Source organism: Cynocephalus volans, chromosome 5, assembly GCF_027409185.1.
Source record: "Cynocephalus volans isolate mCynVol1 chromosome 5, mCynVol1.pri, whole genome shotgun sequence".
Taxonomy (NCBI): Eukaryota; Metazoa; Chordata; class Mammalia; order Dermoptera; family Cynocephalidae; genus Cynocephalus; species Cynocephalus volans.
In genome coordinates this window covers 117,487,370-117,512,003 of record NC_084464.1, presented here as the reverse complement: position 1 = coordinate 117,512,003, position 24,634 = coordinate 117,487,370, and the positions used below count along the sequence as shown (strand labels likewise).

Sequence of the window (24,634 nt, the reverse complement as noted above, 5' to 3'; positions counted from 1 at the left end):
AGTCACTCAAGTCAGAAACCTAGGAGTTGCTCTTGAGTTTTATTTACTCTCAACCTCTTTTGACTAATTAGTCACTAAATCCAGTCTCTCACATATACTGCTTTCTGTCCAACCCTCTCAAGGCTGAGTAAGTTCAAGCCTTTAGCATCTCACACAACTGCCTGTAGCTCATTCTCTGCATTTGCCCCACACCTAGTCTCCCTCTTCTATTCACACTCCATGTGCCTTCTAGAGTTAGTTTTTAAAGAGTAAATCTAGATAATGTGAAAGGTAGGATTAGAGTCTCTATGTCACATAGCCCTGCCCTCATTTTCTGCCTTTGTCACTTATCCGCTGAGTGACCTTGCAAACTGCTCAAGCTGTCTGTGCTAGAGTGTCTTTATTATAAAACAGTTTTTAGATATTAAGTGAAACAAGTCAGGCGCAGAAAGAGAAATACCACATGTTCTCACTTATTGGTGGGAGCTAAAAATAAATAAATAAATTCACACACACACACAAAAAAACCGGGGTGGGGGGTGGGGAGAAGACATAACAACTACAGTTCCTTGAAGTTGATATGACAAGCAAACAGAAAGGTCATTTTTGGGTGGGAGGAGGGAGAGGCAGGAGGGCAGAGGGTTTCGGTAAAGGGCCACAATAATCAACCACATTGTATATCGACAAAATAAAAATTAAGAAAAAAAAAATTTACTACATTTGGTTGTAAAGATAGATGGATCACACCGCCTGGCCTAGAGCAAGTTCCCAATACATGTTTGTTATTTTTTGTCAATTCTCCATCCGCCTCTCCAAAACCCTCACCATTTTATTGTAAGCATTAACTGACATGTTAAAATTAGAGTTATAGTCTTTAACTTATTCTTCATTTTATTCTCAGGATGTAACACAATGTCTGAATCATAGTTGATGCTAACTAATTATTGGTTGAATGAAGAAAAGTTTGATCTGAATTATCTATAAATGAAGACTTTCCTAATTTTATTACTATTCACATTTTTTTTTTTTTTTTTTTTCTCATTAAACTCTGTTTTAATGGGTCTCAAAATTCTGTGACAGATTTTTGGTCAAGTTGTTTCCATTAAAAAGTACTGATTTTTTAAAAACTAATAACTTAAAACTGCCACACACACACAAAAAAAATGGTCCACAAAACATTCTCCTTTCCTTCTGAAGGTTTTACGATGCATTGTTATCATTAACCAGTCTTTTACTATTAAACTTAAATGGCCAATTGTGATAAACAGTTCTGAGACCGTTCTTCCACCACTGATTAAGACTGGGGTGGCAGGTATTAGGGGTAATATTCATTTAGCCTTCTGAGCTTTCTGGGCAGACTTGGTGACCTTGCCAGCTCCAGCAGCCTTCTTGTCCACTGCTTTGATGACACCCACAGCAACTGTCTGTCTCATATCACGAACAGCAAAACGATCCAGAGGAGGATAGTCAGAGAAGCTTTCAACACACATGGGCTTGCCAGGAACCATATCAACGATGGCAGCATCACCAGATTTCAAGAATTTAGGGCCATCTTCCAGCTTCTTACCAGAACGCCGATCGATCTTTTCCTTCAGCTCAGCAAACTTGCAAGCAATGTGAGCTGTGTGACAATCCAGTACAGGGGCATAACCAGCACTGATTTGGCCTGGATGATTCAGGATAATCACCTGAGCAGTGAAGCCAGCTGCTTCCATTGGTGGGTCATTTTTGCTGTCACCAGCAACATTGCCGCGACGAACATCTTTGACAGACACATTCTTAACATTGAAGCCCACATTGTCTCCAGGAAGAGCTTCACTCAAAGCTTCATGGTGCATTTCAACAGACTTTACTTCAGTTGTAACGTTAACTGGAGCAAAGGTGACCACCATGCCAGGTTTGAGAACACCAGTCTCTACTCGGCCCACAGGGACAGTACCAATACCACCAATTTTGTAGACATCCTGGAGGGGCAGACGCAAGGGTTTGTCAGTTGGACGAGTTGGTGGCAAGATGCAATCCAGAGCTTCAAGCAGTGTAGTTCCACTGGCATTGCCATCTTTACGGGTGACTTTCCATCCTTTAAACCAAGGCATATTAGCACTTGGCTCCAGCATGTTGTCACCATTCCAACCAGAAATTGGCACAAATGCTACTGTGTCAGGGTTGTAGCCAATTTTCTTAATGTAGGTGCTGACTTCCTTAACAATTTCCTCATATCTCTTTTGGCTGTAGGGTGGCTCAGTAGAATCCATTTTGTTAACACCGACAATCAGTTGTTTCACACCCAGTGTGTAAGCCAGAAGAGCATGCTCACGGGTCTGCCCATTCTTGGAAATACCAGCTTCAAACTCACCAACACCAGCAGCAACAATCAGGACAGCACAGTCAGCCTGTGATGTGCCTGTAATCATGTTTTTGATAAAGTCTCTGTGTCCTGGGGCATCGATAATAGTCACGTAATATTTGCTGGTCTCAAATTTCCACAGGGAGATATCAATGGTGATACCACGCTCACGTTCAGCTTTCAGTTTATCCAAGACCCAGGCATACTTGAAGGAGCCCTTTCCCATCTCAGCAGCCTCCTTCTCAAACTTTTCAATAGTTCTTTTGTCGATCCCACCACATTTGTAGATCAGATGGCCAGTAGTAGTGGACTTGCCCGAATCTACGTGTCCAATGACGACGATGTTAATATGAGTCTTTTCCTTTCCCATTTTGGCTTTGACTTAGCGGTGGTTTTCACAACACCTGTATTCTGGCGGCAAACCCGTTGCGAAAAAGCACTATTCACATTTTTTTAGTCATGTGTCTCATTCGTCTTAATTCTTGAAGAATATATTAATTACCAGACAAAAATATAACATAATAGCTTAACATGTTATCTGAACTGTAAAAAGGATCAACCCATGAACATATTGCTCTCAAGTTGGCAAAATTTCTAAACCCACTTAAAAAAACACATTTCATTTCTTGTTCTATTACACAGGAGGGTGACTATAGTTAACAATAATGTATATTTCAAAAAGGCTAGAAGAGAGAATTTTGAATGCTCTCACCACAAAGATATGACAAGTGCTTGAGGTGATGAATATGCTAATTACCCTGATTTGATCATTACACAATGTATACATTTACTGTACATCACACTGTACTCCATAAATATGTACAATTATTATGTTTAAATTAAAACAAAATAAAAAACACATTTCTTCTAAAGTCCTAAAAGAGCAACAGTTTTAACTTGCCTATGGGTGGGTTTAAGTTGCCTGTGAGGGGTGGGGAAGTCCTCAAAACTCCTGAAATTATTCACAATATTTGGTGACTGTCACCTAAGCATTGTTTTGGTGGTGGGATTTGGGGGAGAGGATCTGTTGTAGTCATCAGATTCTCAAAAGAGATCTGTGACCCAGACAAATAATAATCACTGTCATGGTAGTTATAAAAGATGGTGGGGAACTTAATACCAGGTATTTCAAGGTTCCATGACAGACTTAGTGGGATGTATTTTTCAGCAGGGAAGAATTTTGGAACATGTCAAATCACACAATGAAGGCAATTGTCCTATACTTAAGACTGAACTTTGAAAATAAGTTATTGAAAGTCCATGACCTTGAATCCAAGTGTCTGACCCTGAACAAGAGCTAATATATAAAATCATTAACTCACAGTGGCAATTATACTGTTTCTTCAGTGTCCCTTGGGTTTGTTGCTAATACTGCTGGGGCTTACACAGAGCCTGTGATGATCATAGCCTTGGGTCAGTTTCTTTGGTGTAAGTTGCCTGAATTTTCCTTTTATTCTTTACATGTTGTCAATGTGATGCCTTTTATTTTTTACTTTTAGCTAGAAATCAGAATAGATCTAAAAGCAGAACATTGTAGTTTCCCCTTTTTAAAAAGCCTGAGCAGAGAAAAAAGCTGTTCTTTGACCTTATGACATCTTTTGAAAACATGTTTGTTACTAGAATTTTTTATCATGCTCCTTTTGAACTTTAAATTGACTATGTGGATAGTTTAACTAAAACTCAGTAAAATATTGGAAGATTTACTTGGATAAAATATAGTGTCTAAATGTAAAATCATAGCCAGAAGGGACAGGAATGGGTAAAGAAATGGGTAAAGAAAGAAACAGTAAGGAGCATGCCAAAACTATCCAGAGTAGGAGTTTTAGCTAACTTCTTTGATCTGAAATTCCATATGTGATGTTTGTAAGAACCAGACTAGTGTAGAATCTGGGATCCAGTTTCCTCCTGCTTGCCATAGGCCACTATATGTCCCCATTTGTCCAGGACAATCCCATTTTATACTGGTTGCCCAGGAATCTTGTTGGTTCCTCTTTTACTCTCTAAAATGTCTTCATTTGGACAACAGATTGTATGGACCTGCTTTTTTGTCACTAACAATGTTAAATATGAGTCCACTGGTGCCTCTAGAATTAGGTAAATATGCACTACTGATTAAAACCAAAGAAAGTGAGATATTGAAATGGCCTGGCATTATGCTCTCTCTTTTTTTTTTTTTTTTTTTTTTTTTTTTGTAGAATCATAAACTCATAGCCTAGGGAAAAAAGCCAGAGATTGTGTTGCCTTAAAGAGTCAGCGTCATATTGGAGACATGAAGCATGACTGCATAGAATAACTTGACCTTGTCATTCAGTGTATTCTTGGTGGACAGCCCCTAGCTCAGTGGTCCATGCAAAAGGATTATGATCAAGATCTTGTCAACAGAAAATGGAGAAATGCCTCAATGGGTACTATAGCCAGCTTTTTTTTTTTCTTGTGGTATTTTTCATTACTGCATGTGTGCAGATTTTCTGAATTAACCTAGGAGAACTGAAATTGTGATAAGGACATGAGATCACAGGTGACTCCTGATGCTCAAGCTGTCTGATTGATAAGAAGCATGTTTTAATTTGAATTTCTGTCTATCCATTTTTTCCTATCTGTACTTTTTGTAAATAACAAAGTAGAATCCTTTATTAAAATGTGTCAGAATGAAAGCATTGCCAAACACCTTAAAAAATAATGCAACTTCAAATAATGCCTTCAAATAGGGTAATGAGAACAGCAGCCTTTGTGGCATTTGGTGCCTTTCTTTCCAGCCCTTTATTGTTAAGATTCCTGGTCCTTTCTTTCTTCTCCATTTATGGCTCCAAAGAGAGACAGGTTGGGCTTTTCTCTTTTTCTCAACTGGTCAATTATTAAAATCTTCAGGTGTATGCATGACTCAGATTTGTGAATGTCCCGGGTTCCACTTCTCACTCCGATTGCACTTGTCCCCTCAGCCGCTCCTGCCCCGTGAGTCAGACGTGGGTAGGAAGGATGTGGCTCCTCCTTTGCTGGAAACTCTTTCTTAGACCCACTTTATTTGTTTGTTTATTTTTACCATGAAATGAGAAACAAAATTGATACTTCATTTCAGTGAAACTCTACCTACCTCAGAAATTTCATTGCAAGTTTTCTTTCTTCTTTTCTTTTTTAAAGAGAGAACTATCTCCCTGTTCTTAATGTTGTGTGCTTTTTCTTTTTTTTTTGCTGTGTGTCACTGGTGTTTATGTACATTGAAACTTAAGTTCTTTGCAATAAATTTTGATCAGAGACTCTTTTCAGAAACAAATTACTTTTTAACACAGACCTTCTGGTTAGAGAAACTGGATTTTCAAAACAAATAGCTTAAAAAATTGCTTCACTTAAATATGGGCTTTGAACAGGTTTAGCACTGTTTTTATGACACATACTTTGTTGTCTTGAGATATTCCGTCCATACTTCACATTCTGCAGAGAGCCAGAAATACATACCTTTCCTTTTTTCTGCTTTTGTTCCACTCATCCATCCTATTCAATATGTAATGGCTATAAAACCTGTGACTTAGGATCTTCCATCTATGCAAAAGTGTTTCAGGAATAGAAAGAGTAGAAAAAAGAATAAATAAATTTGGGAAATATTGAGTGATACTAATCTACATGTGCTACTGTATGAAGGGCTGGCTAATGAACACTGAAAAACTCTAGGAGGTGGGCGAATATTGCACAGTTTTCTCTAGTATATTTGTTCATGGGAATCTTGTCCATGGGATATTTCTTTGGCTTTGAATATTTCATGGGAGCAGTGGCCCATAGAAGAGATTTTGGAAAATGCTATTCTTGTCCTATTGAACAAATACAGGTGCAGTTGCATATGTGCGAACCCCTCCGCATGTATCATTATGTGGCTGTGTGTGTCCCTGCATGCATCTATCTACCTATAATACATGTCTGGCAGTGGGGGCCACTGTTCTAGCAGCACCCTACCTATATGTGAGGATTGATGCCTGCATGGGGGGTGTGCAGGTAGGTGTAGATGAATATACTTTATGTGAGTATTTCCTGTGTCAGACAAGGTGAGAATCAGTTTTCAGCATGATTGGCTTCAGGCCGGCATAAGACGGTGACTGGCTTCAAGCCAAGATGACTATTTCCTTACCAAATTCCATATACAGATCTGCTGGCATAAAGGACTTATGTTTAAAAAAATTGCAAGAAAGTTAATTGTGAGCTTGAAGTTATGTTGAAGGGAATATGTAACTGGGGAGTCCGGGACTCTAGTACCATAGCTAAATGTATGTGAAATTTGTATAGACTAGGACACAATTATTCCTATATTTGCGTATTCTCTTTTGCTTATATTGGGCAATGACACCCCAATTATTGCCATTCAGATCACTTAGTGCTCCAATTTCCATTCACTCCAAAGTGTGTGCTTTTAATTTCAGTGCCTAAGATCAGAGGATAACTTGGAGAATTATGTTTGGCTAATGGCTAAGAGCTCCCCAGCCCTCTTTTGATAACAGTGCTGCCCTCTTTGAATGCTTCTGTACATGAATAAAAATACAGATTCACTTCTGCAAGGGGAGCAAGTAAGTTATTTGACATAAGGGCTTCCAATGCCTTATCCCTGGTGGAATCTCAGTGTCTGCCTGTATTTATAACTCCTTCGTGTCTGTGGCAGATTATATAATCACAACTGAATCCCAGGAGAAATGCTTCCTAGATTATCACTGTTTTAAAAGCAGATCTGTGTCACAAAGGAGGCAGAGTTAAAGTGACCCTGGGTGGAAGCTGACAGGTCGTGAAGGTGAATTAGCTGCTCTTGTGTCAGTGGGTGCAAATCACTGCAGGAGGCGGTGACTGTGGAAAGAAAGGTCTCTTCTGGGTTAGCTGCTGGGCCAATTAGGTGATAATGGCACCAGAGAACTATTCTTTTGGTGGCATAAGAGGCCCGCTGAGATTAGTGTCAGTAGGACTGCAAAGATGAGCATTTTGTCATGATATGGAAACAGTAGATACTTTATAACCACCTGTTTCTATAACATGATACAAGAGCAAACAAGAGCTAGCCCATCAATGAAAGTTTTATTTTCCTAAGGACTTTTGCTTTTGTTAGAAAGAAATATTTCACCTTTTCACTGTTGTATCTGTATCTGTTTTCCTTCTTCTACCATTATTCTATTCCGCAACATGCATTCAGCTATGCTCTTGAAAGACTGCTTTATAGCGAGATTCTGGTTTTGAGCTATATTTTCCTACTGATCCTCTGTTAGAAAATTGAATCTGCATTCCTCTAGAAAATAGTTTGGGCTCTAATCATCAAGAAATAGCACAAATATAATTAAAAATTTAACAGATGTATTTTAAAATTACACATTATAAAGGGAAGACCAATGATTTTATTTTAGCAAATTCATGTCTTTTGACATTATTTAAATAAAATAATTATGATACTCTAAATAAATTCCATAACAAAACACTATATTTAAATTAAAATTTGTGGTGTTTACCAAACAGTATGATTTGGTAACCACAGTTAGGAATCCTGGGAGGTTTGCTTCTAGAAACAGCCCTGGGCAAGGGAGTAAACATTTTACCTCTGATTTCTGTTAAGTATTTTTTGCTTTTACACCGTCTTGGCACCAAAGAAATCTGACAAGGACATTAATCTAACAAGGAGTAAGTAATTAAATGTATAAAACAGATTATTTTGAATGTTAAAGAGTACCAAAAAGAGTATGATGCTTAGGCAGAGGAATGAGTCAACACACACGGACATGTTCACACTCACATGCACATGTTATATGCTGAAACAGGGAGGGGTGCTTGAGTAGCCCTTCCTACTTCCTTTAATTAATGCTAGAAGTGCTCACATATTTCATGTTCTCATTCTGTGCACATTTTTGTAGTGTTTTAAAATAATACTTTTTTTCTTCTTGCAAGATCATAAAATATTGGGTAAATATACTCAGTTGTTTTAGTAAGCTGGAGATATACTGTTTAAGAAGAATCTAACTCTTTGAAAATGACAATCAATATATCTGCAAATGATCTCTTCTAATACAACTCAATTGTAGTATTCCTAGGAAAACTCAATTTATTAAAAATCGCATAATGAAAAACAATTATTTAAATGAGGAAAAAGAAGGAAAAGCCTAAGTGCTTTAAACCTATAGTATGAAGTTATTATTTTCTACTAGAAATTTCAGTAATGAGGGTCCTTAAATGGCTGTTGAGTGTAAAGCTTTGAGACCTGAGCATCAAGGAGCAGATCCTCATCCATTTCTGCTCACGAGTAATAAACAACTTTTAATCATGTTTAGTACATACATCACCCACTGTTGTGAGGGACAAAACACAAGCTGCCTCAAATTCAGCAGCCCCGCCGCAGCAGAACAACTTTTTTCCTGCTGCTGTCCCTAGTGGAATTGCATTCTCATCTATTGCGGTTAGCATGATTCCAAATATCCCTGATTAATCTGTTATATCCAGCTTGTGTTAAGAAAATTTAAGCTGACAGAGAGACATCACTTTTTCTTTTTTTGAATGGAGAAGTATTCATGATAGACAACATGTGGTAAGTTCAGTGTTTTGGAAGATACACTCAGGACTTGGCAAAGGCCATCAGAGGAATTCTCAATCTGGACTCCGGACACAGATAATTTGTGTGCCCTGGAAGTGGGGTAGTGATTTGTCTAACTTACATTTCCTTTTATCGAGAAGCAGGAGAGGGGACACTAAGCCTCCTTTTGTGTCTTCTATCAAATGTTCCCAGCTTTGTTGTGTTTCTTCTTTCCTCTGTCTTGTGAACTCATCACATTCATTTCTGCTCTGCTTTCATCTTTACCTTTGGGAGGAGGGCATACGGACTCATCTGAAGCTTGTTAGAGTGTCCAGAGACCACAAAAAGGAAAATGAGAGCAAATATGAGAGAACGGAGACACTGAAAAGAAAAATAGAGATAAACAGAGATCTAGAAGGAGGAGCAAAACAAAATGCCAAGCAAGTTGTCATTTCCTTTATTTATTGTGGGGAAGGAATAATTGGAGAACGCCTGTTACTCAATTCAGTATCTTTGGATGCCTATTCCTTTTATGTGAGTTTGACGATTTCATCTTGATCTTTCTGACTTCTTTGTTGCAGGAGGCTGCTCAGTCCCCTCTAGGCTGGTCAGCACACAGTCTGCTGCTGTTGTCACTTGCTTGTCATCTTCACACTTAGTGCCATAAGCATTCACATCTTGTCAGTTGTGTCATTACTCTGTACGCATTAGCATCACAGGTGTCACCTTCTTGATAGACACCTTTGAAAATTGGTTAACACTTTATTTTTGCGTTAAACCAAGTAAGACCATCCCTCTTGGATCAGGTAGAAAAAAAAAAATGAGTTAAGAGGTTAGGAAACAGGGAAAATAAAGATGGTTAGAAATAAAATATTGCCATTGTATGCTGAACTTGAAGAATTATTGAAACTGAAGTGGAGAGGTGAAAAGTAACCCCAACATACTGGATCCAATTTAAGTTTCTGGAAAGTATTTAAATACCTCTCCATAAAAATTACTATCTTATGTATCTACATCCCACTCCATACAATCAAATCATTTATTTCAGTCAAAAGCATTTATATTGTCCATTTATCCAGAAGACAAAAAAAAGTTAAGTATTAACAGTGATTGCCTCTGGTTGGTAAAATTATGGGTAATTTTGTTGTTACTTTAAAAAATTTTTTAAGTTCCTGATTTTCTACTCTATGAGCATTATAAAAGTATTAAAAGTATAGGAAATTTCAGTAAGAAATAAAACTGAAGAAGAGGGATATATCCAGTCTAATGTTAATGTCACGTGCTTGTCATCTTCCCGTACGGGACAATGGGCATTCATTTGTCAGCCACACCACTACTCTATGATTTCAGCTGGAGTGAAGGGAAAGGATAGGGAAGCAATAAACTGTTCTGTGAATGATTTGAATCCATTTTTTTGTTAAAGATGGTGCAACAAACCATCTTTATAATAGAAATAGAAGACTATCAATTTTGCCACTTGTGTACTTGCTATTCACTAGATTATGATCTCCTTCAGGGCAATAATTTTATTTATCTTTACTTTCAAGACCTTTACTGTCTAAGATATATATAAAAATAGTTATTAAATAATGGAATGAATGAATTTAAAGCACTGGAATTACTTTTTAATTACAGTATAGGATTTTGGCAGTCTGGTATACTTTTGCAGGAAGAATCTGTATATCTGAGCTAATGGGATTCACAGTTTCTGTAATATCTCCACATAATTTATCACCCCTTGGATATTACATATTTATCTTATGTATTTTTTGTTTGCCTTTTCCTCTCCCACCCTCATTAGAAGTCAAGCCCGAAGAAGGCAGAAACATCAACTGTTTATGCACCAATTCTATAGCTCCTATGTCTCAAATGGCACCTAGTCCTTAGTAGGTACATATTAAATCCTTATTGGAAAATCGATCAGAATATCTTTTTATAAAAATTTAAATGTAAGGAATGTTTACAGCAAAAATATTTGGCATAAATAGAAATATATAATAAAGACAATAAAAATCACCTACAATTTGATTATTCAGAGATAACTGTTGTTAAACATTTAGTATATTTCCTTCCAAGATCTCTCAATGCATATAATACAAAAATGCAATTATAATATGCATATCTTATTTTTTTCATTTTTGATATGAGAAAGACATCATTAATTGTAATGTCTGCATAATATTTCACTATAATTTTTTCAAAGTTTGTAACATAGGCTTGCACTTCGTGGAAACAGCAGAGGCTTTGGGATTGGCCTGTGTTTGAATTCTGGTTCTTCTGTTTACCACCTGTGTGATCTTGGATATGTTACCAACACTTCTGTGCTTTTAAGGTAGTGTAGGAGAAGAGAGAAGGGAGTAGTAGAGAAACAAAGAAAGAAGTCAGAGTCTGCAAAGGAGGGAGAGGAGCGGCAGGCAGGCTAGCAGGCCCCAGCTGGATTCCAGTGCCATGCCCCGCCCACTCAAGGGATGTCTTCCTCCTCCGCACTCAGCTGCTAAAGGCACCAAGCCACGAAGAAGGTGGGAATGTTTTATCCTCAGTCTCAAAACCTTTTCTGCCCTTAGCTCTCATGGCCAATAATAAATACATCACAGATAAAATTTTAAATACAATCATCTTTCTTGATGGGGCGGTATGTTTAGGGCTTCTGGCATTAATATCTCACTACACTAGCCTTTGCTGTGATTATGAGATGTCAGTACCAGCAAAGAGAGATTTATGGTCCCCCCAAAAGAATGCCATTTAGTTTTGCACCAGTTGCTTTTCTGTCATAACTATTCAGGTTTTTAGAGAAGCTCATAAGCTCATTTTTAGTTATTTCATTTGTCAAAGGCTTAATCACGTCCCACTTCTCTTTTTTTTTTCTTTTATAATTTTTATCACTTAGGACCACATGTGATTTTCTAATCTATTTCCCTGGAGCATCCATTAGTAGGCCATGCCATTTCTTAAGAAACTTACAAACTTCCCAGTAGGCATAGTAGATAGTGGTAACCTGCATGGTGTAATTTTTTTTTTTTTTTCCTTTTTTAAAAGCCCACTCTTCAACCCAGGCCAATTCCCAAAATATCCCTCTCCTATCTTGGTCATTGTGATTTATAACCCTTTCTAAATCTTCATCCTTTGGGATAAACATTATCTTAATCAAATAAATATCATAACCTACATGATGTCAGTATATATTTTAGAGCCAATATGGTATGGATGATTCATCAGGAAACAGGTTATTAAAGCAGACCCTCTGTAGGGCCTCACTGAGCTTCTTTTGTGATTGAGGTGTTAGCTGATGGCAACTTCTCAGAATGGTTTGTACAGGGAAGGAATTTAGAGTGACATCCCACTTGTGGAAATGCTTTGGAGAGATTAAAAGTATTTTCCTGAGAAATCTCTGGCTCTTCCAATACAGGCCAAGTGCTCAGGACCTAAGAGGCTGATGTTTTATTTCAGAAAAAACATAGATCCAGTGCTCAGATTTTCACAACAGAAACTTTCTCTCTAGGCTCATTTGTTTTGGCTTCATTCTCAGGAAGGAAAGTTTCTTCCCGAGAGATGGCCGAATAGCAAAATTGCTACCAGTAGCTCTAGGTTTATAGCCTACCAGCTTAGTGATCCCAGTGGAAAGAGAAGACCTCTTTCCTGGAAGCTCTTGTAACAGTTTTGGACTTGAGTCTCACTGGTGCAGCCTAAGTCACATGTCTATGGCATGAGTGGTGTGATTCACACTCACACATACACACAAACACATACACACACACCTGCAATTGCTCTCTGGTCAAACAGAGAACTCGTGACTTGAGCTGGGTCAACCAGTTTCTTTCTGGAGAACTTAAATCTTTTTTGAAGCATATAACAAACGTGTGGGAAATAATTGGCGATGACTCATCCTTGGTGATGGTACCCTAAAGATGGCCTTTTGTTCTCATTGCCTCTAATAGTCAAGGGCTGCTTGCTTACAGCCTTCTGCTGTCTTCTGTACAATTATACTAAGAGAAAACAGAGCATGTTCAAACCCAGACAGCCTGTAGCCTTCCTCCATAACAAAAGAATTTGGGAAAATCAAACTTATAGTGTTTAAAGTAAGACCAAAATTTCATTATACATGCTGAAAGAATCTTTTTAAGCCTGATTGCTTTTAGGAATAGGACCCAGGCAGACTGTCTAGTATTATTTCTCAGGGCTGGATTTAGAACATTTTTATCAAATTCAAACCAATATTTATTTAATTAAAATTTTATACAATTATTAGAATTTGGAAGAAGAAGCCTTAAATTGATAAATTTAAAATACTTTCTCTGAAGCATAATTAAGCTAATTATGTTAAATTGAATGAAAATGGGATAAAGTATAATTCATTGCACTATATTTGTATTTCTGGATCCCTAGTTTCAAAATGGCTAAGATGAAAGCTAAATGTCTGTTCAATTTGTTAATATTAACATACTACCAAACCCACTGGAGAAGTTCATTACAAAAAAAATGATGATGCACAGGAGAAATATATTCTTGAATGGGAGTTTGTTATATTTCTTTTTCAAGAACAAAAGTATGACACCAAATACAAAGTTGAAGTCGAGACAATGAGTTTTCTCACAAAGGAACCAAATTGTTCCATGCCATTTCTAAATTTATTCTTTAGTCTCATTGCTTTTTTCTGGGTTATTCATGTAGCATCGAGCATAGAGCATAGAAATTGCTATATACACTAAGTCAGGTATATCATATTCTGTTGTCAACTGAGCAAGAGTGTTTGATATGCCTTCCTCGATGGCACTGGTAATGGTAAAGCCAATTCTGTGATCTTTTTGTAGTCTCAATGTCTTATATGCACAGATCTATTCAAATTCTTTTATAAATTAATCACTTCTAGTAAAAATTCATGTGTGTTTATTATTCTGAGTGTAAAGTAGGACTCTGTGCTTTATTTTTAGTATCTGCTATGGGCTAGGCATTGTGCTAGAAGCTGGAGATGGCAAGATGTAGATGCCCCAACATTTCAGTTCATAGTCTGGTAAGGAACATAGATAAATCAAGAGGTGAATCTGATGTGTTGGGATGAGAGATGTAATAATAGTGACTAAGTTTTGAGTGCCCAATGTCACAAAGCTAGTCGATGACAGAGCCAGGAGTCAAACCCAGTGTGCCTAGTGCTGAAGTCCATTGTCTTAGCTACTGTGATAGTCAAGCAGAGCAGTTTCTAAGACTTATCTGTGAGTATACATGGGAGCACAGAGGAGTGGCATCTACCTAGTCTATGGATTAGGGAAGACTTTCCTGTATGGTCCCCTAAACTGCTTCTTAGGATGATCGGGAGTTAGTCAAGCAAAAGTGGGCAAAGGGATTTCTAAGGCAGGTGAAAGAATCCAAGGAAATAAAAACATATTGGGTGTTCCATTGCACAGTAGGATAACTATGGTTAACTGTTAAGTTTTATATATTACATAATAGCTAGAGAAGAGACTTTTGAATGTTTTCACCCCAAAGAAATGATAAATGCATAAGGTGATGGTTACGTACATATGTATCAAAACTTCAGATTGCACCCCATAAGCATTTACATTTACAACGTGTCAATCCGAATAAATAAATAAATAAATAAATAAAACAAACAAACAAAAAAACATGTGACGTGTCTGCTGTGGAGCATCAGGAGTAATTTAGAAAATTAGGAACCTAATTTGTAATCATTTTGACTTCTGCAAGGAAAGCACCCCCCCGAAACAAACAAAAAAATTAAAACCAAAACCAAAGCATGGCAGAAACACTATCTTAAGTTAAGGGGAGTATTGATGATTTTAAAGCAAGGAGTAATGCTTTTGATGTCTATTTTAGAAAGTATAGTGAGATGGATGGGTTTGAGGTAAAATTTGAAGCAGAGAAACCAATTAGGAAATTCTTACAATAGTCTTGATGGGAAGTGCTACATACCTAACTGAGATGTAACAGTGGTAATGAGGGGATGAAGGAAGGAATCGAGAGCTATTTAAGATGCAGAATTGATAAGCTTTATAAGGGCACAGTACAATATGGTAGAGTCAGACAGCCTAGGTTCAAAAACTGGTCTGCTACATATTAGTTATGTGACCTTGGGCAAGTTGCTTAAACTCTCTGAGATTCAGTTTCCTCATCTGTCAAATGGGGGTAATAGCAGAACTTACCTCATCGGGTTGCTGTGAAGATTAAATGTTAATGTGTGAACAGTATTTAGAACAGTGTCTGCTATGATTTGTTACTTCTAATTGAATGTGAGTGATAGGAGGGCACTTGTTGGAGATATGGTGGATGGTGGTACAACCATTTAAGGTTGAGAATACAGAAAAAGGAGCTTGTTTTGAAAGAAAATTTATGATTTTATTTTTATGTTTACTGAGCTTGATGTGTTTGAGTTGCATTCTAAGGTAAAGATGTTTACTAGAGAGTTGCATGTATTAGTCTGGGGCTCAGAAGTGGCTTTTGAGAAGCAGATGTAGATCTGGGTATGGTCAGTATTTCTATGTAGCTGCCATGGAAGCCATAGATATTAATGAGGTTGTCCATAAAGAGCATTCAGGTAAGGAGAGGAGAATGAAGAGCAAGAGACAGGCAAATCAACAATGAAGCTGGAGGAGGAAGAGCTGGTGGAAGGACTGAGGTAGGGCCGGGAGACACTGGTGTCTTTGCAGTGTCAGACATCTGATGACTCTTAGATTGCTTAGATCTTACTTCCCCTTTGGACAGGATGAAAAATAAGGGTGAACAACAGGCATTCTTACGAACCTTTAAGCAGAAGAGGCTGATAGGACATGTAGATTTCATTTTTATTGAAAAGTCCTACTGACATGAGGGTCAGCAAAATTCCCACTTTTTCATCTACCCTGTGATTCAGCCCCATTTTCTGCTTTCCATGTTTCCCCTCACTTCTTTTCTTTCTGGTAGGCAGTCTCTAGTTTCACCATGGCCTTTTTGAGAACAGCAATGAGAACTACCACCACTGGCTGGTTATGGAGGAACCAGAGATTTGTGTAAAGAAAGATAATATTTTCTGTTGATTTTCAACATTCATCGACCTCATTTACTGCAAAGACACATTGTTGTTCTGATTCTGTAAGATCTAGCTTTCTGCAATGACTCATGTTTCTTTACTGGATTGTAAAATACCTCCCACCTTATGTTACATGCCCTTTGCAGCCATGGATAGAAAACGAAAATGACAAACTTTTCCTCCACTGCCTCTGAGGACAAATTTTCCCATATCCTAACCTTCTTTTCTCTCTCAGGGCTTCCCTCCATGGTTCAGGATTGTCAACTTCCCTGCCTATTTGAAAAGTCAGAGCAATGACCAGTTTACCTTAGCTTTACTTTACATGACATGTGGATTACTTAGAATCATAAACAGTTTGAATGCATAAATAAACAAATGAAAGTGGTTTGGTCATGTATTCAATATCGCAAATTACACATAAAACATGTTGTGAGATGGGACACATTCCTAGTAGAGAACACCTTCTCTTTGATAGAACTTGAGTTCATTGTTTTATTTGCATCGCTAAACTGAATCTTTTTACTTAAACCTCAGAAATGTTTGAATTAGTTTTCATATTGATTTGAATGCTATGAAAGTTGTCTGTGATCTTAGTGAAAAGGGCATTTTAATATAAGGTAAATGTCATCTTTGAGAATAAACGGCTTTTCTTTTTCTTTGGGTTTTATTTTTGAGCAAGAATAAACCACAAAACAAAAAATACCTGGGAAAAACTGTAGTACCAGATTGAGAAAAAGGATTCCTTTCATACTATAAAACATTTTTCCTTTGTGAGAACTATTGAATCCATGTAGTTTTCTCCTGATTATGTAAACCTGTGATGTGAACCTCAAAACATAAGATTGCCAGATGCTTTTTCTTTTTTACCATCACTGAGCAACTAACACAAATACTGCTTGTCATCTTTGAGAGACTAGTGTGCATATATATGATATAATTATTAAGAATTTGGTTCCTGTGATTTTTCTAGAATGATGGATTGTTTCTTCACAGTCTGAAGAATAAGCCTATAACAAAAGAACGAAGAGTGAACAATATTAAAGGTAGCTTTAACTTGTACAATGTTGAAGCTATCTACAACTCCAGATTCTTGGATGTTAAAAAAAAATCTAGTATCTCAGATATCTATTTTTAACTTTATTTCTTGTACTTTAATGTAATTTAATTATATACTTTATTTGATACTACAAATGTTTAAAAGAATATAAACTAGGTTTTTTTTTCTTCATAGCTTTTTAAAATTCAGAGTTTAGAAATTTTTTGTGCTTATTGTAGTAATTCCTCTTTTGTAGAAAAAAACAAATTTTTTGAATTAGAAGAATAATGATAATTTAGCCAAAGGAACTAGTTAGTAATCAAATGATATCATTATAGTCATATTACCAGTAAAAGAACTATTTATATGTCCACCTATGAAAGCAGAAAATTGTTAAAAATTAAATGCTTATTTTTAACTTGATAAAATCAAGCAGGAGGAGTAGAATACAATTTGCTTCAAAGACAATGATAATCTTCTACATCCCCTTCAGATAAACAAAGACAGGAGCAGCTCATTAACCAAATGCTAATTAAACTCTTTTGATAAACGATGATGATTCTGTAATTTTTTTCAAGCAAATTATATAACAAAAGGCTTATTACTACCTAGAAGAAATGGAAAATTGGAAATAGTTCCCCGTAAACTGGTAGAATTGACAGATTTCTCTTCCCAGGAATTGTTTTCACGTCTTATCTGGCAATTATAGAATTTAGTCTCCTTAACAACCGTTCTTAAGTTGCTCTTTTACAATATTAAGCCCATTACCCTTTAACTGAAAATCTTTTAAGGAACGTGGCCACTTTTTCTTAGATAACCTAAAGTATCTCCTTTGGCATTGATAGGTTTAAAGGCAATGAACATCAGAGACCACATCTCGAAAAACAGTGTATGAAAGATATAGACAACTACCTCGATTCAGAAGAGACCCATCACGCCAGTGGGTAATACCAATATAGCAGGTATAAGGGGAACAGTAAATGTTGTCCTCAACACTATAGAGTAAAATTGACTTAAAAAAAAAAAACCTGAATATTTATTTTAATTCTAAGTCCCCATTTTTGTTAAAGGTTGTCTTGTTGCTTTTGGGGTATACTCAGCCTAATTTCATGGATTTGCCTAATAGCAAAATACAAGTTTCATTTAACTCAGCCCTGGGGCAAAGCTCCAGCTGTGAGCTTCCCAGCCTCTGTCTCCTGGCTAAAGTGCCCCAAAGATGTGAAGGGCAGGGATCCTAGCATCCACTTAGTCTCCCTGGTTCTGTCTTCACAGTATGATCTCCTAAGGTGGGAAAGCATTGAGGAGAGGGAGGTGAGAGTGCAGAAGAGTTGTTCAGCCTGGTTCTGGTGGTTTCTGCAGAGTTCCCTGGCATGGCTGAGTTCATGGAAATGCTTTCGATTCCCTTTTCCCCTCCTAGTCTCTTGGAATTGGCACATCTAATCAGAGGACAAGATAACATCCGTGGCCCATTTATAGCCATACCAAACTGGACAAAGCCCCCCAAATTGTGGATGGAGAACTGGATTTTCCCTGTGTAAGGAAAGTAGGAAGAGTTTAGTCAGGATCTCTTGCCTCGCATCTGTTACAAATGGACAAGATTCAGCACAGTCACTAGAAACAAGTTATAAAAGTAGTGTAACTGCATCTGTGTGCCCATTTACTGATTCAGCGTGACTGTTGTAATTATGTAACGCTTAGCTTGTGGCCACTATTGTGTACTAAGAGTAAAAGGCAACTGCTCTGAACCGCTGGTAATCAGAGTATGGAAGGAGGGCAGAGCATGGAGGGTCAGTGGAGTACAGCCTGAGCTTGCGTCTGAGAATAAAGCATGTCTACAAAGCTCACATCTGGAGAATAAAGTATGTCTACCGTGCGTAAAACTGCCTGAATCTTCTTTTGATTACCTGACTCACGACCTGCACAGGAAGGGGCAGAAGGATCTGAGATGCCTGCACCACACCTTGAATGTACAAAGTCATCTTCTCCTGTTTGTTCCCATGCCTGCAGGACCTGTCCTCAAAGCTGAGACACCCGAATCTCAGTTTGGAGACCACATTTCAGTCTCCTCTTTTCTTGGACACCTCTACTCTGAGCAGGGGCAGGGATGGGGTGTAGGCATGAGGGCTGCCTTCTCTGACTTTTTCTTTCCCCCACTCTTCCTTGGCATGAAGGAAGAATTTCTGCTTTTTCATTATAAGCCTTGTAGAACTATGACCTTCTGCTTTCCAGCTCCCTTCATATGAGCCGGGATATTTGAGGGTACTTCAAAAAGTTCATAGAAAAATAGAATTTAAAGATAGTAAGAATCTTTTAATGAACTTTTTGAAGTACCCTTGTACATGTGTGGGTATAAACATCGCTCTGAAATACTAAGTAAAACAGAGTTCCCAAAAAAAGATGTTTTGTCCACTGTTGAGCTTAAGATAACTTTGTTGATATTTGTAACTACAGTGACTGCAAAGGGGCAAATGGAATGTTGTGTATCATCTTAGCCCTTATTCTACTTAAACATTGCTGCTTATTGCTTAGCAACAGTTCCAGTACTTCCATGTCTCTCCTATAATGAAGTCATGCTGTAAATAAATAACCCATAGAATCTTTGGGCCAGGAAATGACCAAGATGTTAAAACACTGTGCAAGCTAGGCAAGCAGAAGGCTTTGGCTGCGTTAATAGCATTCAAAGGCATCATCAGTTCCAAACATGAGTTCAATCATATCACGCAAGTCTCATTAATAACAGCTGTGGTCTGACAGTTCATCCAGGTTTCATCCCCAAGTACACTATAGTTATTTAACTGTGAAGTATTTCATTTTAATATTACCATTGCTTACTCTGACTCTAGATGAACGGTTGTTTTTACTTGAACACGTTCTTAAATATTATGATTCACCAGTCAGTTTTACTATCCTAAATCCATTTTTAAATGATTAGTTCAGAAATATTTCTGCTGATTCAGACCACTTGACCCATTGATACATACCATACATCATAACTGGATAAAAATCTGTGTTATAAATTTCCCTTCATTTACTAGCCATTCTAATGTTTTGGCTAAATATAATGGAAATTTTTGTATCAATAAAGTAATTTCAATTCAATGTTCCCCTGTCTTTGTGCACTGCTTATAGGGCCAGATGTTATAAGGAGTTGCTCAGGAAATATCAAAATTCAGAAGGTGTAAAAAGAGTATGTATTTGTATTTACTAGATTTCTTCATCTGAATAGCTCAGTATTAAGAAGACTTTTCCAGGGTCTTATTCATAGATAATTGCTCAATAAGCATCACTGATAAATTGGGCAGTAATTCCACCCCAGGGTCCAGTCTCATCAGCTGTCACAGGTTAAACAGAATGGAACTGGCCACAGTCAATAAGGCTAGCAAACACCCTCAAGTCCTAACTAAAATGCTGTTATTGATTCTTAGGTGGCTCATCTTTCTACAGTTCAATATCTTTAACTAGCATTCCAGTCTAATATTTTTAGATAGCACATCTTTTCTTGGCTATTTTGGGGTAAGAAGACAACCTGTTCACATTATAATTTAATATGGCTGCATCAGTACAATCTTGAAAACAATTAGATGTAAAAGGAAATATCCTAATAGTTTGTTGAGCATGTGCTGGTATGCTTGTTTGATTCCTTTCCTCTTTTTTGTTCTCTTATAGTGTGACTATAACCAGTATGATTGTTTTCTTTTTGTTGACTTGACCGTTTGATGGAATTCTTTTGAACTTTGGCTATGCTTGTGATCTGTAACATAAATGGAATCCTAGAGAAGGATGGAAATTTAGAGTTCACTTGGTCTGAAACCTTACTCCCTAAGCAAGAGTTCTCGCTATAACATTTTTGAAAATGTTTTTTGGGCTCTATTGAACACTTTCAGCACGGTGGCTCTCATTTCTTCATAGAACAGCCCATTTTGTATTTATACATTCTTTCTTATCATGACCCAAATTCCCTTTCCTATATTTCTCCCCTTTGTCCACTCCCACCCGCATTGCTCCAAATTTGGTGCCCTACGACACATGCAGAATGTATTTATTTCATCTCCCATGTGACAGCTAATTCAGAGATTTGAAATTAGCTATTTTTAGACTCTTTTGTGTCTTCTCACCTCCTGATTTTCAATATTTAAGAATCCATGTTATTTTCTAAATGTTCCTAACTTAGTTCTCATACTTATTAATCTCATCCATAAATATTTGTAAAACTCTTATTCTAATTCTTAGTAAAATTCTCAAGGGCAGTCTCCATGTCTTGACTTTCTTGAAACTCATCTGAGGGTCTGGCACAAATTGTGTCCTTTACACAGAAGTAAGTTCATCTTTAAAAAAGATGAAAAGCATATTACTAAAATACAATCAAAAACTTTCTAAATCAATGTGTTGCCTAAAGCATCTAGTTGTTTGTATGTCTATTCAGATGCATCTTTACAGTGTACTCAAGCTTAGAGAGTTGAAAGGGATCTTGCAACTTTATCGAATCCACGGTCTGCTGTCACTGGGGCGATAACATTCATTGGAAGCCTTGTTTTCGTGGAGGGCAATTAAATCTCTACTGGTTAAAGCGAATCCTTCTCTATGCCCTTACTTCTTTGGATCCTTCTCTATGTCCTCACTTCTTTGGGTATATAATTTCAAAGGAACAAAGACCAAACTGCATTGAAGTTGTTATTATGAATCTGTGTCTCCATTCTGGAATACTATTATTTTTGCAGCTCGAAGTAACTTGTTTATATTATCATACTTGGTCCTCCTTTTTTTCTTTTTGAGCAGAAACTGAGGCACATACATGGTTCGATTAAGTCCCCAAGGTCAAACAGCTATTAAGGGGCAAAGATGGGTGACCCAGTATTTATTATCTTTGCATTCCTAGTATGACATAGTACTTATCTTTCCATATAGGTTTGCTATTTCATATGCTAGTTTCTCAATAATCATTTGTTGAAGGTGAAAAGGACGAGTTGACACCAGTTGACGATCCACCAGAGAGAGCTCGTTTATTAGGTGGCACACACACATATATATAGGGCTTTTAGGGAAGGCTGATTGGCTTAAAATACAATCCCTACTTAGCATACCGCATGGGGCTTGGGGTGAGCTGATTGGTGTGCGATTCGTGCCGGCAGGAAGGAGAGTAGAAGGGCAACCAGCGCTATGATGGGGTGTGGCCAAGAAGGACTTATGTGATCAGGGTGTGATCCCTTGGGGCATTTGGGTTCTTACAGTGCTGATAACACCAAGGCCATGGGTTCAGATCCCATATAGGGACGGCTGGTTGGCTCACTGGCTGAGTGTGGTGCTGACAACACCAAGTTAAGGGTTAAGATCCCCTTACCGGTCATCTTTAAAAAAAAAAAAAATTGGAAGTAATTTTAGAAATTAGAATTTTGAAGGCATTACTTTATTGCTTTCTAGCTTCCAGAGTTGTCATTGAGAAATGACATTCTTTATATGTAAACTCATTCCCCCCTTCCCTCCTGGAAGTATTTAGAAGCTTCTCTTTGTTCCTAGTGCTCTAAAATTTCATTATGATGTCTTTAGTGTTGTCCCATTCCATCTATTATACTGGAAATTTGATAGATCCTTCTAATATATAGTTCTCTATTCAGCAAAATTAAAAAAAAATTTTTGGATAATTTCCCTTTTGATGTTATCTTTATTTCTGGGATTCCTATTAATTTCATGTTGGATTTCTTAGCCTAATCCTCTATTTTCTTATGTCTGTCTTTTCTTCTTTCTATAAGATTTCCTTAGCTTTATCTTCAAATTGTATTAGCTATTTTAAAAACATTATTTTGCTTTTCTGAATATTTACTTTTAATATACTTATGTTCATGTTTTACAAATGAAATATCTACTACTTTTTTCTCTGAGGATATTGTCATAGTTTTAAAAATAGTTTTCTTTTCTGCAAGTTTTCTTATTCTGTACATTTTTTTTATACTTTTTTAAAAAAAGTTGTTTCATTTTAAAATGTTTCCTTCAAGTTGCTGATGATCTTGGCTCTCCCTTCATTTTTAAGATAATAGTGCTAAAAAGCTGACTTGTATAATTATGTGGGTAGGGCTTATCAATTGGTAGATTTCACTGTAAGACAGGTGATCGAAATGGGACACTTTGCTGTGTTTCCCTAAACAGTTACTATTGGTGTGACTTTTCTCTTGGGTTGTTTCTTATCCTCAAAGAGATGCCTCCAATCATTTGTCAGAGTGTATGAGGCTTCTCACTGATATCTCACTTTCCTTAATCCACCTGCTTTTAGTAAAGTACTCTCAGTACTGCTGAGCTTGGTACCTTTAACACAAAATCTCTCTTCAGAGAGAAAACCCAAGTCTTCAGCTGTGGTAGAAAGAAAGGCGGTCACATAAACAGGAAAGGTGGAGGGTTCTAGTGGGTCTAACTGCTGCTAATTGTACACTTCCAACCAATTTGGCTTAGAACCCGTTCTGTAGTCACTGTCAGTGGTAACTGTCGCCTTTCAGTTTATTCCTTCCGGAGTCCTACAGTGTGAATCAACTGGCCAGGTCACGGATGCGTTAGGTGAGGGAGAAAGGAGAGGGGGCTGTTTGAATAATGTTGCAGGCCCAGAGAATAGCTAGTAGAGTGTGTCATCAAATATTCTCATACACGTACATTTTATTGGCCTCATAATATTTCGCCATATCTGTATTGCATCATTAATTTAAAGACACTTGATATTGAATATTTGCTTCCAATTTTTCATCCTTATAAACAATACAGTAATAAGCATCTTTTTATATATAACTTTAAATTTTTAAAAATGTTTTTATTGAGAACAAGTTCGTAGAGGTGGAAAATCTAGGTCAGAGCCCGTGCAACATTTAAGTCCTGTGGTAATGAAATGAACGGAGAGAAGTGAGTTTTTCCTCCTGCTAGATGCCCTTGTCACTTCTCATCTTGAACAATGGTCTGAATTGTTCAGAGAGGAGAGAGAGTGAAGAAAGTTAGATACGAGTACAATTCAATCAATAAATATTTTAAAGGGATCTTTTGGTAAATACGTTTTTGCTGCCTCATTCCTTGGGTTCTCCTGGAGAAGCTTTAAGGCCACATTAAAAAAAAAAAAAAAAGCCAATTTACTAAGTAGTTTTGATAGAACTAACATTATCCTATTTTTTAATTGAAAAGTCCTTATTTGTAATTGTAGGTTCTTTTAAACTTATTTCTTTTGGATAATTTATATGAACCAGCACAGACCTTTTTTTTTTTCTTTAAAAGATATTTGCTGATTTCAACTGAAAGTAGGTAATGATAGTTGTTTATTGCTGCAGTTGATATTCTCAATCAAACTGACTTTTATGAAATAAAATATTCTTTAAACAAGTTTAATTGAAAAACTATATGGAAAAATTGTCCCTAACTCAGAAGGATTTTGTTAAGGCATAAATGCCTGGGCAATACTACACCTGGCCAGGTGGTCTTGCTATTCTGTCTGTGGACATCTATTCTACTGTGCCCATCTTTGATATACAGCCTACCTGGAGCTTCTGCCCAGATTCAGAAATCACTTATTTTCAGAAGGAGTATTTAAAAAACTCCACAGCATGAAAAGGTTTAGATTTAGATTTAGATTTAAAGGGTAGAGAAGAAAAAATGGGTGGTGGCTGGGCTGGTAGAAGTGGAGGTGTTTCATTGCACGAAAATGTAATCGACTTCCTTGGTGAGGTCAAATCCTTGGAAACCCCTGAAAATTCACACCAAAGAAGA

General features: G+C 37.1%; 1 protein-coding gene across 1 annotated transcript; it reads right to left on the bottom strand.

The window, feature by feature from the left end:
• Nucleotides 1–1,007: 1,007 nt before the first annotated feature.
• Nucleotides 1,008–2,748, bottom strand: LOC134378691 (elongation factor 1-alpha 1-like). Its single transcript, XM_063097999.1, has one exon. The coding sequence runs from the start codon at nucleotides 2,694–2,696 to the stop codon at nucleotides 1,308–1,310; it is 1,389 nt and encodes a 462-aa protein (XP_062954069.1). The 5' UTR covers nucleotides 2,697–2,748; the 3' UTR covers nucleotides 1,008–1,307.
• Nucleotides 2,749–24,634: the final 21,886 nt, after the last annotated feature.